The sequence below is a fragment of the Exserohilum turcica genome, assembly GCF_000359705.1.
Source record: "Exserohilum turcica Et28A unplaced genomic scaffold SETTUscaffold_4, whole genome shotgun sequence".
NCBI lineage: Eukaryota > Fungi > Ascomycota > Dothideomycetes > Pleosporales > Pleosporaceae > Exserohilum > Exserohilum turcicum.
This window is the reverse complement of record NW_007360247.1, coordinates 694,940-707,853: the sequence shown is the minus strand read 5'-3', so window position 1 is coordinate 707,853 and position 12,914 is coordinate 694,940. Positions and strand designations below refer to the sequence as shown.

At 51.2% G+C, this 12,914-nt stretch overlaps 5 protein-coding genes across 5 annotated transcripts; 4 read left to right on the top strand and 1 right to left on the bottom strand.

Moving 5' to 3' along the window:
* Positions 1-405: 405 nt before the first annotated feature.
* Positions 406-1,988, top strand: SETTUDRAFT_138563 (uncharacterized protein; the record flags this gene model as incomplete). Its single annotated transcript, XM_008030150.1, has 3 exons — positions 406-633; positions 698-911; positions 1,041-1,988. 3 exons carry the CDS (start codon positions 406-408, stop codon positions 1,784-1,786), a joined length of 1,188 nt encoding a protein of 395 aa, XP_008028341.1. The 3' UTR covers positions 1,787-1,988.
* A 1,872-nt stretch (positions 1,989-3,860) lies between these two features.
* SETTUDRAFT_172486 (uncharacterized protein) lies at positions 3,861-7,571 on the top strand. Its single transcript, XM_008030149.1, has 2 exons — positions 3,861-7,175; positions 7,224-7,571. The coding sequence occupies exons 1-2, from the start codon at positions 3,920-3,922 to the stop codon at positions 7,352-7,354; spliced, it is 3,387 nt and encodes a 1,128-aa protein (XP_008028340.1). The 5' UTR covers positions 3,861-3,919; the 3' UTR covers positions 7,355-7,571.
* A 92-nt stretch (positions 7,572-7,663) lies between these two features.
* On the bottom strand, positions 7,664-9,772 carry SETTUDRAFT_164262 (uncharacterized protein). The gene is made up of 3 exons (XM_008030148.1): positions 8,539-9,772; positions 8,369-8,485; positions 7,664-8,305 (listed from the first exon to the last, which is right to left on the bottom strand). The coding sequence occupies exons 1-3, from the start codon at positions 9,713-9,715 to the stop codon at positions 7,869-7,871; spliced, it is 1,731 nt and encodes a 576-aa protein (XP_008028339.1). The 5' UTR covers positions 9,716-9,772; the 3' UTR covers positions 7,664-7,868.
* Positions 9,773-10,149: 377 nt separating this feature from the next.
* On the top strand, positions 10,150-10,665 carry SETTUDRAFT_21219 (uncharacterized protein; the record flags this gene model as incomplete). Its single annotated transcript, XM_008029805.1, has 1 exon — positions 10,150-10,665. The coding sequence occupies one exon, from the start codon at positions 10,150-10,152 to the stop codon at positions 10,663-10,665; it is 516 nt and encodes a 171-aa protein (XP_008027996.1).
* A 639-nt stretch (positions 10,666-11,304) lies between these two features.
* SETTUDRAFT_32889 (uncharacterized protein) lies at positions 11,305-11,876 on the top strand (the record flags this gene model as incomplete). The annotated part of the gene is made up of 3 exons (XM_008029887.1): positions 11,305-11,344; positions 11,450-11,630; positions 11,687-11,876. The coding sequence occupies 3 exons, from the start codon at positions 11,305-11,307 to the stop codon at positions 11,874-11,876; spliced, it is 411 nt and encodes a 136-aa protein (XP_008028078.1).
* Positions 11,877-12,914: the final 1,038 nt, after the last annotated feature.

The following is a 12,914-nucleotide window of genomic DNA, read 5'->3' as shown; positions in this document are numbered from 1 at the left end:
AATAGGCTACGAGCCTCACCTTCATCTAGTTAAAACCCCTCCTAAATATCGTAGCTAGAAACAACCTACTTAGATACTTGTAGGCCTAAAAACCCTACACGTCTTATATAGCCCTTCGGGCTGAAAAAGGACGTTAAACTAGAATAATAATAATAATAATAATAATAACATCTCCTGTTGAGGTTGAATGTGGTGTCAGCATGCGCATTGAACACATAGGCTGCTAGGCACGGACTGTCGGTCAACGGAAAGCACGTGATGGACCCACCTGCGGGTCACGCGGACCGCTCGTGCTTTTTACCTTGAACTTTCAAGGCTACTAAGTGAGCACTGTGGAGGAGCTTCCTATACTCCAATCCTTCCCGTAATTTTGTCCTGACAACTCGCAAGGACACATTTCAAGTCATGTCTTATGGCACGATACAAGACGCCCCGCCGGCAGCTGGGCGTGCCAAGGTGCGCTTTGTACCGGATTTGCCAGCAGCAGCTCCATCAAGCTCTCCCGATGAAGACAGCAATTTCGAGATCCAAGAACGAACACTGCTGGAGAGAGTGAAATTCAGATTGAACCACTTTTACGAACGTAATTTTGGTCTTTTTCTCGTCTTTTTGTCGCAAACGTGTGGATCTGTTGTAAGTTTTCTCTTCTCGTCACCCGCTGACTTGGCTATGGTTTGGCTGATTGTTCATGGTTTAGATGAATACAGCAGCAAAGCTGCTCACCAATGACCCTAGCATAAAGTTTCACGCACTGCAAATCATTTTCATCCGCATGTTATGTACTGGTATTCTCTGCTCGATATACTCTTGGTACAAAGGCGTACCTGAATTTCCCTTTGGGCCGAGGGGTGTGAGAGGTTTGTTGATATTACGAGGTGCATCAGGTTTTGTGGGGTTGTTTGGAATATATTGTGAGTCCACTCCACCTCTCCACCGCATATCGCGGCCAGTTTCGCAAAGCAAAAGAAGGCATACACCGCCAAGAAGACATGCGCTTGCAGTGAAAATCAAGTATAGGCAGAAACTAATGCATCTTCTAGACTCGCTCGCTTGGCTCGGGTTCTCTGACGCGACCGTAATCACTTTCATTGTGCCCACCACAACTGCGATAGTCTGCTTTTTTATTCTCCGCGAGCCTTTCACATGGAAAGAAGCACTCTGCAGCGTTGTCGCCTTCTCGGGGGTCCTATTTGTTGCACGTCCACCGTGGCTATTCCCGGAAACACACCACATGTCACCCGGACCAGATGAACCGAATGTTACAGTACCCTCCATCACCCCCCAACAGCGCGCTCTAGCAGTTACTGTTGCCATTGTGGGAACTTTAGGGGCCAGCACTGCCTATTCTACCATACGAATCATAGGAAAACGCGCCCACTCCCTTATATCAGTCAACTACTTTTCTTTGATTGCTACTCTAGCATCCTTTCTTGTTATTCTTTTTCACCCAGATTTACATTTCACATTACCCACTACCTGGCTACAGTGGGGTCTCATCGCTATCATTGGTCTGTTCGGCTTCTTGCTCCAGTTTCTGCTTACGGAGGGCTTGCAGAGGGAAAAGGCCGGTAGAGCCATGAATCTGATGTACCTACAACTTGTTTTTGCACTCGTAGTTGAAAGACTCATCTGGGGTACCACACCACCTGTGGAAAGTCTTGTTGGCGCAGCGCTTATTATCGCGTCAGCTGTTGCGCTCAGCTTGCAGAAAGGGGCGGGAAAGGGAGATGGGAAGAAGAAACAGCCTGATCCCGAGGCGAGGGGTTTACTGGAAGAGGGCGAGTGAAGTAAAGCGCGTTGTGCGCATTACTAATTTTGACCTGGCTTATTTTAAAATTGTTAACAGGCGAGGTTGAGGTAAGCCATGTTGTAGCTACATTTGCTACTCACACGTCCATTGCGAGTAATCTAGCCGACTTGAGCTGGTTGTATGTGTGATTCTACCCAGTCTTTGGAAATAGCAATCATAGATATGAATTCAGTAGGACAGAAAGGATAGAATTAAGGATAAATGAAAGGTGGGGAAGAAAAAAGTCCCCACATGTTCGACCACCGACCTCAAATAGTAATTATTCATATCTAGATCCGGATTTTTACCCACCATCTATCTCAGACTAGGCCCCACTTAGCCCGCACATCTGCAAGGAACGCCTGGAGGCGACACGTCTCGCAGCTGCAAGTCGTTGGAGCTAAGTAGCGGAAGACTGGGGTCCCTTTTTCCACGTTTTTTTTGCTTTTTATGGAAAAGAGCGCTTTATGTGGCTGATGTGGAGGAACGCTCCAGTGCCGGAACGGCACGTCCCGAGAACCATGTCTCCTTTGCTGACTGTAACAGTAACAAGGACCCTGATGCAAACTTAATCGTAAAACAGTTGTGCTTAGATGCATGGATCATAATTGAGGGATTTATTCATGTCGTATACCCAATGCTTATGTTGTGCATGGTAGGAAAGGACTCATAGAGGAATCGTGGCTTTGGGGGAAAAGACGCTGATATGAAGTAGTGACCCTCACAGACTGCCGAACATCAATGAGTAACTAACTGCTAAGTCCCGGTATCAGAAGCATAATGTCCATAGAATGACATGATAGTTCGGTTATAAGTGCCGGAGAGGTCGCGAAGACGGATAGTTCAACATAGTATGTAGTGTCGCGATCCTGAGGGAGCTGCATGTGAAAAGCCCAAAGCTGTAAACCATCTCCATTCCAGGGCACTTTAAATCGCTCTGAAAAGCAGATAATGATATATATATATATATTCATGAGGTTGGTGCTTGGAGTTGCTTACGACACACGCCAGTGGGTTGGACAGAAAGACTTGTCGATACTAATGTGTGAGGAAGAGTTTATCAATAATGCTTTGTTAGCAACGGAAGCGCATAAGCAAAAAATTCTTATGTGATGTAGAGAAGCATGTGTATTGAATCAAATTCAGACCAAGGTCTTAGAAACATCAAGTGGAGATATGTTAGCAGTAAGTTGAATTAAATAGGAACGTCATTATCTACGAGACCGATGCAAGCTCAACTTTTGTCGGTTTCTTCGTACGAGCAGAACAGATTTGCATCATCAACGAAGAAACCTTAATCGTATATCACCAAGGGAGCGGGTAGTAGAAGCAGTCTTTCTTCGTTCGACGTATCAAAACAGTACACTCTTAAAACTGCTTGCACAATCCGTAATGTCTCCAAGTAAACGAGATAACTAGCCATCTTTTAGAATAGCAAATGTTTGCATCTTGCACAGCTATTATAGCAACACTTTAGGGTGTTTTTCAGGAGCAGTATACTTTCCCCAACTTCGGCTGGGGAAGTTGCCACTAGTGGGCTCCGTTAGCGGCGTTGCCTTATCGTCTTATCGAAGCCGCGGGGAAAACGCGACGCGACCGCGCGTCAATTCCATACCTGTCTACAGATGCCATCACCGTCGCATGAATACGAGTATCCACGAAAAAGAAACTTGATATGCCTAAACTCAGGAAAGAACTCGGATAATATCGATGAGTGGTGCCATGACAAAGCGCTCACGCGGATGGTAATGTACCCCGCGAACTATGATAAGCGGGCCGGAGCTTACGCGGGGATACGGAACGCCATCACCCCCCTACAGACTGTCTACTTGTCCGACCTCCTTCGACACTTTCTTGCCGCACCGCCCTTTCATCCTTCCTAAGGTAGATTATATCCCTTTACAAACGCTTGCATATTTGCTTTGCTTTATCGACCAACTCGTTCATGTGACTATTGCCTCGTATTGACCCTGCTCCGAGGAGCTGCTGGTGCCTTGCAGTGAAGCTTGGAAAGACCCGACGGTAAACACCCCATCTTCCTGCAACTATGTCAGTTCTAACTTATTAGATTACTTCACTCCCCTGTACTATCTTCTCACTTCTCGCCAAGTCTGCCCCTTTACTTCCACGATGACCTGGTGGCGTCGCGACTCGACCATCTCCCCTGTCCAGCGCTACGCGCAACGTCTGCTTCGCTCCCACGAAGCTGCTCTTCGCACACGAGGCTTCTCCCGTACACCTTCGAAGGCCGCCCAACATGAAGACGACAAGGGCTCCAATCGCCCAGCTGGCATGTCCAACCTGGAGTGGATGCAATCGCAGCACTATCAACGGTGGCGAAAAAGGTTGATGGAGGACCCATACCATGTTCTCTTCGGGGCTAGCAATGACATGCTGAATGGGAAGGGATTGAAGGACTGGGAGTGGATCAGTAACACTTTTCCCAAATGGATGCTGAGGGAGATGGACGGGCATGAGGACGCCACCCAACAGCCAAAGAGGGATAAAGACTCCAATCCGTCTGCGAGGTTTCCGAAAAAGGTGGAAATCAACAACGATGAGCCAAGTGCCCCTGGCAAGAGAGATTCATACTTTCCGCAGCCTACGATCAGGGCCACACGGATCGACCGCGACGATTTCGGTGGTATTGTGTCACCATCCGACCTGAGACGGCCAAGGGAACAGCCTGATTTCCCAGTCTCTGTAGAAATCAAGGAAGCGGAAATTGAGTTCAGTTCCAAGCCAAGCGCCTCCCTACCACCAGCGGATCCGCCTCAAGTCATCAATCTTTCGCCACCGACACCACCTAAAAGCATACAGTCTTTTAGCGATTACATAGCTCAGACGAAATCGAAAGCGGCCAACGAAATCAAACAGTCGATTCAGCCTACGGTGGTGAAAGACGAATCTTTTATGGATGGGTTTCTTGCCGATGAGCCAACTGTCAGCACCCCTTCCATCACCTCTAGTTGGAGGGAAACCGCACTACAGCGGCGATCATTAGAGAGCAGCTCGACGAAGTCCGAAGCCAGCAAAGAGCCTTTGGAGACTATGCCAACCGCTCAAGAAAACGAAACGATGCTCTCGAGTCCAGTTGCAGATGAGCGTTCCGCAACACAAACCGTGAATCAAATGATACCCGCTGAAGTCGTGAATGAAGGACAAGACTTACCACCAGTGAACGAGACCGACAAGCCACAAACCATTGCTCCAACAGCTCGGACAACATCAGAGAAATTGAGTCAGCTACCTGAGGACGATCTCGACTTTTTGAGTGCGGCTGATATTCGCGCATCCATGGGTGCAAGAAAGAGTAAGATTCTGAGTGATGAACAGAAGAAAAGTGCGCGAGAAAACTTGGAGAGATCCTTTGCAGACGCACATGCTAAGGGCGACGAAGTCCACCCGATGATTGAATCCAAGATCATCAATGATCAGTTTGTGCGCCGTACCGAACGTAAAATGCGGTTCTCGGATGTTTCAAAGGAAATCAACGATCCCGCGTCAGGCCGAGAGACCGACACGACATCTAACCTAGCAAGCGAAAATCAGCTCGAGTCAAGTATTGAACGCATGAAATCGTGGCTCGAGCAAGGCGGCGCCATGTTTGCGAACTACTTCTGGCAGGATCCGACAGAAGAAGCTGATGCAAAGAAGACTCGTTTGTTCTTCGACAAAGTGCTAGCACGTGTTCGCAAGGGACGCACGGCCATGAAACAAGTAATTGAAGACCTAGAAACGGATATTCCTTCATCCAAGCAACTTTTGAGGCGCATGAAAACCGATGAAGACGTCTTGGACTCGGCAATTCACGCTCTGCGACAACGCTCGGGCAGTGACAAGATACAGCCACTATCGCCAAGGAAAGTCCGGGCTATACAGTCCCTGCGCTTGAAGTACCAAGACACCGATAATGATTTGAGCAAGGCCTACGCGGCTCTGGATGAGATCGGCAAGTCTGACGCGGCCAAGAACGTCTCCTTGGCATTCAAGCGACGACTGGTCATTGGGTCGAAAATCATTCAGAAAAACGCCCATCTTACGCGTTACCTGATATGGAGTTTGCAAGCTCGTCTCGAGGATCCGGAAATTGACCGAAGCATGCTGGCTAATTACAAGGCCGTCGCGAACAGCTTGTTGACTCTGAGAGACACGCAAATGGCGTTATCTCGGCTGGTAGATCGTGCCATGTTAGTTTACGGCGTAGAGCCACAGACTGTGGAGAAGCTCGATTTCCTGAACCAAACTGGCCTTGATATATCGACAGAGCATGGACAAAAGTCCGCTTCCGATGCTACTGCCAGTATGACTCCGATCGACAAAGCCCAGCTTCGTGCCAAAATCGCTGCCGAAGAACGCCTTGCCAACGAAGTCGATGCACAGAAGTCCGCAATGCGCGGGTTGTCCGATGATGGATATGTACGTGGGCCGAACACTGCAGCAAATAAATCATTTGAGGGGCGAGGTCCACTTGATCATAGTCTCTATCGGCCCTTTGGAACGGTACTGGAAAGCTTGGGCAGCGAACTGCCTTCAAGAGTAGAGGCGTCCAAGCCTGAAGAAGAAGGGCCAAAAACTTACAACGATGCTGAGCTAGTTGCGGAGGTGCAGAAGGCTTACGAGGACACATATGGCCCGATTAGTGTCGGCCATCAACAGCTGACCGACGCTGCTGACAAGGTAAAACAGGAGCAAGAAAATGATGTCAAGAAATTCGAGATGTTGAAAGACGATCCCACGACTGGCGAGGATGCTCTATTGCAGGTCAATGATACTCAAATCTCCGAGACCATAGCTACGAAGCCAGATGCGACAGCAGATGCTATCCCGCAAGCTGTACAGGACGATGCTGCGACCGCCCAGGCCGCGCCCTCAACCGAGACTGCTACCTCAACTCGTCAAAGTAACGAAACACTGCCTGACTCTACGCCTGATACATCCACTACGGCCAACTCATCCCATCCTTCAATCGCCCATCTCCCAACACACTACACGATTCTCATCCACGATGCAGAAACCAACTCCGTCTCTCTCACAACCTCCACCTCGCCTCCACCCCGCGACACATCCCCCTTCATCCCACTACACAGTGCTCTGTCGACCCTCCATTCTCCCTCAAAATTCATGCCATACATTACTCCCAACCTCGAAATCGTCACCGCTAAACCTGATATGCTTATCCTGCGCGACGCGGTACCTCCATCTGGCGCACCATCATTCCAATCCATGGAAAGCAGTGCAAATCCAGACGGCGAAATCCAGCAACAGCGGATTATCAATCCCATAGACGGTACCACGCGCCTCTCGCCCACGGGCTATGTTGGCCCAGAGGAGAACCGTGAGCAGCTCGAACGGGAGTTTGACGAGAGGAGACGCGAAGCCGAGCGTGTGATGCTGGGTCCAGGGTTGGGTAGCGCTGAGAAAGCCCGTGGAGGACGGGCGTCGGCAGAGGGTGCAGAGAGGAAGAGAGGCGGAAAGGGTGCAGGTGTGGTCAAGACGGCGATTTGGGCGGCGGCTACGTGCTATGTTGTTGGTGTTTTGGGAGAACTTGTTGGTTCAATGTGAGAAGCATAGCATGACTTGAGGAGAGAAGGTAATGTATCCTTCTTACCTGTGGTGTGGGGTTTCTTCTGTATGATGTACGAAGCTGTTATTTTTCCAAGCTTCTTTTCTTGTATATGGATGGACGTGTAGGCGTTGGATGGAGGCGTTGCTCACTCAGGCATTGACAACACCGCTCTTACTCTGGTTAGAATTATATATTTATTTAACTACACATCAGCCGAGATTCGGGCTTCCATCGCATTGATGTGAGATGATCGGACACATCATATCTCGGAATTATACGTCACAGAGTAGAGCATCATTCTATTGAATCAAATTTTGATATTACTATTCCTTCATGTCATGATTATGAAAAAAAGAAAGACTGGTATCATTGCATCTGTATCCCGGCAAAAACCCCGATCATGCTGGAACTCAAAAGGTCATGACATCAAGCACTGAGCGATCTATCATTCTCCGTTTGGGATTGAAGGAGATCAAGAAAAAGAAAACATTTGGAAACCGGTACATGGGTCTAGAAGTGTGGCGTGTTCAGCGCCATGACCATGAGCAGACCAGAAATCAGACCAGCACCAGGCAGAGTGATGATCCAACCAGAGAAGATGAAACCGACTTGCTTCCAGTTGACGGCCTTGAGGTCGAAGTTGCAGAGCGCGACACCGATGGTGGCGCCCGTCAGGCACTGTGTGGTGGAGACGGGAAGGGCCAGACGAGAGGCCAGGAGGACAGTGATGGCGGCACCGAGCTCCATGGAGAAACCACGGGTAGGCGAGACCTGTGTGATCTTGTTTCCGAGCGCGCGAACCACGTGGTAGCCGTAAAACCAGAAACCAGCACCAAGGAGCAGACCGGCGATGACTAGGATCCAGACGGGGGTGTCGGCAGACTTGGTGACGACTCCGGTGGTGTAGGTGTTGTAGGTAGCAACCCAGGGGCCGACGGCGTTGGCAACTATTGGGGGAAAAAAAATTAGTGTCTGTTTGTCTAGTGGCGGGAATGTGATGTGCAGCTTACCATCGTTGGAACCATGAGCAATAGACATCATCATAGCGGAGGCAACTTGGGCATATGTCCAGAGATGCTCGACACGATTGTCGTAGACGACAGCACGGGCGTGGATTGCGCCGAGATCTGAGGGTCGATGTTAGCAACTGGTCAAGTGATAAGGTGGATGGATAACTTACCCTTCTGGCTGACGACATCGCGGGAAACACCCTGAAGGAGGATGTACTTGATCCACGCCACGATTTTCTTTGGAGAGGTGATGGGGAGGTGCTCGACAGGCTTCAACCAGCGCTCCTCGGGCTCAGGCTTGGCGGGGATGATGTGCGCAACAGGGCCTTCGCGGGGAAGAGGGGTGGAGAGACCACGGCCACCACGCTCAACGTCGATGTTGTCGCTGTCACCAGAAGACTTGTTGTCGAGACAAGTAGAGTGAGCATTGCCCTTCTCGTTCTTCAGGGTGTCCTGAATGGGGACACTCTCGACGGGGGCTGCTTTGGCGTAGTAGTCGGTGACAATCTGGTCGCCCTTGCCGGGGAAGTAGACGGGAGGGTTCTCGCGATACAGAAGAGGGCCAAGGGGAATGTGCCAGAACCTCATCCTCGCGTCACCCTTGACAAGACGGCGAGTGAAGTAGGGAACGAAGAAGATGTACGACATGGCAAGAACGCCAAAGAAGACGCCGAGGATGATGCCACAAGCCTTGCCAGCACCCATTTCCTCGAGAGACTCGCCGTTTGGCAGCTCATCGATGATGAAGAGAGCAAGAACACCGGCGGTGAAGGCCAGGTAGAAGGGGATCAAGCGCAGACCCCACTTGAGAGGGTCCTTCCTCTGATGTACACCAAACTTGACAGTCAGGAAGAGGATAGCAGCAAAGGCAGCGGAGATGAAGGGGGCAATAACCCAAGAAGCGGCAATCTGGGAGATGGAACCCTTCTTCCAGCCCCAGCTAAGAGGCGACTGAGCAGCAATGCCGGCGCCCGCGAGGGCTCCGACAACCGTCTGTGTGGTGGAAACAGGCATACCGGCAATGGTGGCGATGGTCAGGAAGGTAGCAGAACCGACCTCGGCGCAGCCCATGGCAAGCATCAGAGTGGCAGGCGCAGGCTTGAAAGTGTCGAGGGAAAAGATGCCACTCTTGATGGTGCCTGTGACACGGGAGCCCAGAGCAACAGCACCCAGGAATTCGGTAACCGAGGCGAGGATACCGGCCTGCCACATCTTCAGGGTCCGGGCGGCGACCGAAGTGGCGTACGAGTTGGCGACATCGTTGGCGCCGTTGGAGGCCGACGAGAGGACAAAGGCGATGGTGGTAATGGCAAGGATCCAGTCGTACTTCTTCAGGGCGGGAGCCATGGCTAGCTAGACAAGGAAGGCGAGCAGCGCCGCCGGTCTGAGTGGAACAAGAGAGGTGTTTTGAGGTGGCCTGGGGGAGAAGAGGGCTGGTTGATTGCGTGCAGGCAATCTTATATAGCCAGCAGCGCCCTCTTGGGCGTTGGGACCTTGGCTGGAAACATGACAGGCGGGCTGGTGGTGAATGAGGGCACAGGCGCATGTGGGCCTCAGGCGGCGCCGGCTGCCGCATTGAGGCGAGGTGGAGCGAGGCAGCCACAGTATCATGATATTTGGCATGTCCAGCCCATCAGGATGCGGGTGGCAGGCCATGGAGGAGCGTTGTGGGCAGCGGATTCTGGCGAGAGCGGCGTGCCATTGGTGGCGAGGGCAGGCGAGTGGTGAGGGATAGCACAGGATTCGCTCCACGTCGGAATCGCGTAGAGTGGAGCGCGCCCATGGGCTGCGAGACTGGGGGCGGAGGGGAGAGGGAGAGTGGACGAACGAGAGCTGGAGATGCGGGCACGTTTCTGCAGACGTCCGCCCGCGCCAAGCCTGCCCAGCCCGCCGCCAAGACGCCTTCACCCTCGCTGGAAATCTCTGAGGCTGCCGAGACTCTCGGGACTGGTAAATCGCCACAGCCAATCAGCGCCCGCCCTTGGAGCATGCGCTCAACCCACGGCCTCACAGCGCTCGACGGTATCGCGATGCCCGCCGCCGCCATTGGGGCCGGACAGCCGTCCTCTCTCTCGATTCTGCCTCGCCCAAGCCTTGCAAAGTTCGCCCAGCCGCTCTTCAGCAAGCTTCTGTCCCGCCGCGAGACATGGTGCAGCCAGCACTACATTCCCATCCCAATACCTCCATCCTGTCGACATGATCCCCATGTCCGAGGCCCGAGGAGAGAGATCAGCACCGGCATCATGCACCCTCAGCCAACCGCAACTTTGACAGCCGCACCCCCCATAACACCATAGCATATACGCCATAGCGGACCACGTGCATCCGCCCACGGCCTGCCAAGACCTGACTCTCTGCCCAACAGCCATGAATGAGGCATTTCGTATCCTGTTTGTTGGTACCCCACACGTGAAACCCTATCAAGTGGCTGCTGCATCACGCACCGCCATAGCATCTCAGCCCTGGCCGTTTCACACTTGGCAGCTTTTTAGAAGCTGCACGAAGCCCTAGTCCGGCTGCAGTATTCTCGGACCTGCCGAGTTCCAGTCCACCTCTCGTGGGGCTCCTCCCATTACCCTCAAAGTAAATGATTCATCCACAGTCTCCAGTAAACCGGCGTCTCGGATTTCACTCACATCTTTCCCTCTTCGTTGCACATTTCCAAATCTTTCTTTAGCCGCGATGCGAGAATCGCTGTCCCGAGGTCTTGGCTATCAAGTCCTAATGCTGCTGAACCTTGACATAGATATTTTTCACAGAACCAGTGATTGGACATGTCCAAGAGTAAGACGATACTACACTATATTTACGGTGGCATTCAAAAGACAAACTTTGCAGGGTACACGGGCACAGACGCATAGCCTGACACTGTACAGGAACCCCCAGAAGCTTGTCTGCACATTGTCAGGACAACACACATCCACCCGCAAACAGACATGTGGAATAGCACTGTATTGGTTGGTAGTTGGCCGAATCGTGAGTCATTTCCACCAAACTATACAAAACAAGAACCACTGTGTTCGCATCAGATCACACCACGGATATACCTGGCAGCGTTACCGTTACACCCACATTATGCAGGCCGTCCCAAACCCTTCCCTTACCGCCGAACCGATTCGGTCCGAGAAATCGAGGGCCATGCGCATTTTCCCTTGGTTGATCACAACACGCTCGCATTGTTGAATGGCACTCTCGACAGGATTCTATTTTCACTTCGGTGTTATGCCCTGCATTGGCGACAGACACGACTCAACAATGACGGGTATGCTTCCGTTCAAGCTGTAGTCTGGTGAACCATTCTTGTCCTGTGTCTTCTAGGTCGACGAGCTCCAAATACTCGCGTGCATTCAAGCACGTATCCATAGTGTCTCAGTCCCACGCTCCCCATATCAGGCGGGAGAACGCAAAAACTTCTCAGCGTTCTCATTATCCAGGATACGACTACACTACATCTGCATACTGCATGCTACACGGCTGTGACACTACCTATGATCATGGCCGCGGTTAGAATCACTCAAACCCGTTTCAAACCCACATTTCCTTTCCACTCTCTTTATCACCTGCCAAGGGTAAAAAGCCACAAAGTCTCATTGGTCTACAAACTGTATGCGCTTCTACCTCTCCACGCCTACACCTTTTCTTTCCCATCCCACCCAAGTAGCGAAAAAAAGAAGAAAGAAAACCACAACTCCGCTTTTAAATATCTCGCGTTGCAGCTCTAGCTGCCAACATAACGCAATTCCCTCATTGTCATCATCATCATCATCATCGTCATCTGTATCCAAGCCAACGTGTATTCCATGTACTAAATTTCTCGCACTGCTTACTCGATTTCCGCTACTGCTTACTCACTAACTCACTCACACACACACACACACACACACACACACACACTCCACGCTATAATTACCAACAAACTTACATCAGCACTTTAATCCCGCACTACTACTCAACCCCCCATATTTATGCATTTTGTATTTCAACTTTCCATCCATCCATGCCATGCATGCATTCACAATTCTGGTTAACCCCCTCCCCCCCCTCCTCCTCTTCCCCGAACTTCCCTCTTTTCCATGTACTTTTCCTTTGCTTCCCCTTCTTTTTCTTCCCCCCCCCCCCGCATCCATGCTCCCGCACAACCCCCCGCTACTTACTTAGCGTCGGCATTACCACTACAAAAAAAGGGGGGGGGGGAAACAAACTATATCTAGTCCACTGACTAAGCAATTTCCAGTAACGTGTTTTATCAGTAAGCGGCCCACATCAGTAAGTGGCCCACCCCACCAAACCTGACGCGATACTCTCCACAACCACCACTATGCCGCGACAACAACGCTCTGTACAGACTTCTCGTGAAGGTAGAGTTCTTCTAGCATCTCGCGCGCTTCAAGAAAAACGTGTTGTAAGCTAGCGCCAAGCTGCTATGCTATACGACGCTCCACGAACAACGCTCCGACGACGCCTCCGCGGTACCAAGCCACGATCAGAGACAGCCTCCGTCAATCGCAAGCTATTAGCTGTCGAAGAGTAGTCTCTTGTTCAATGG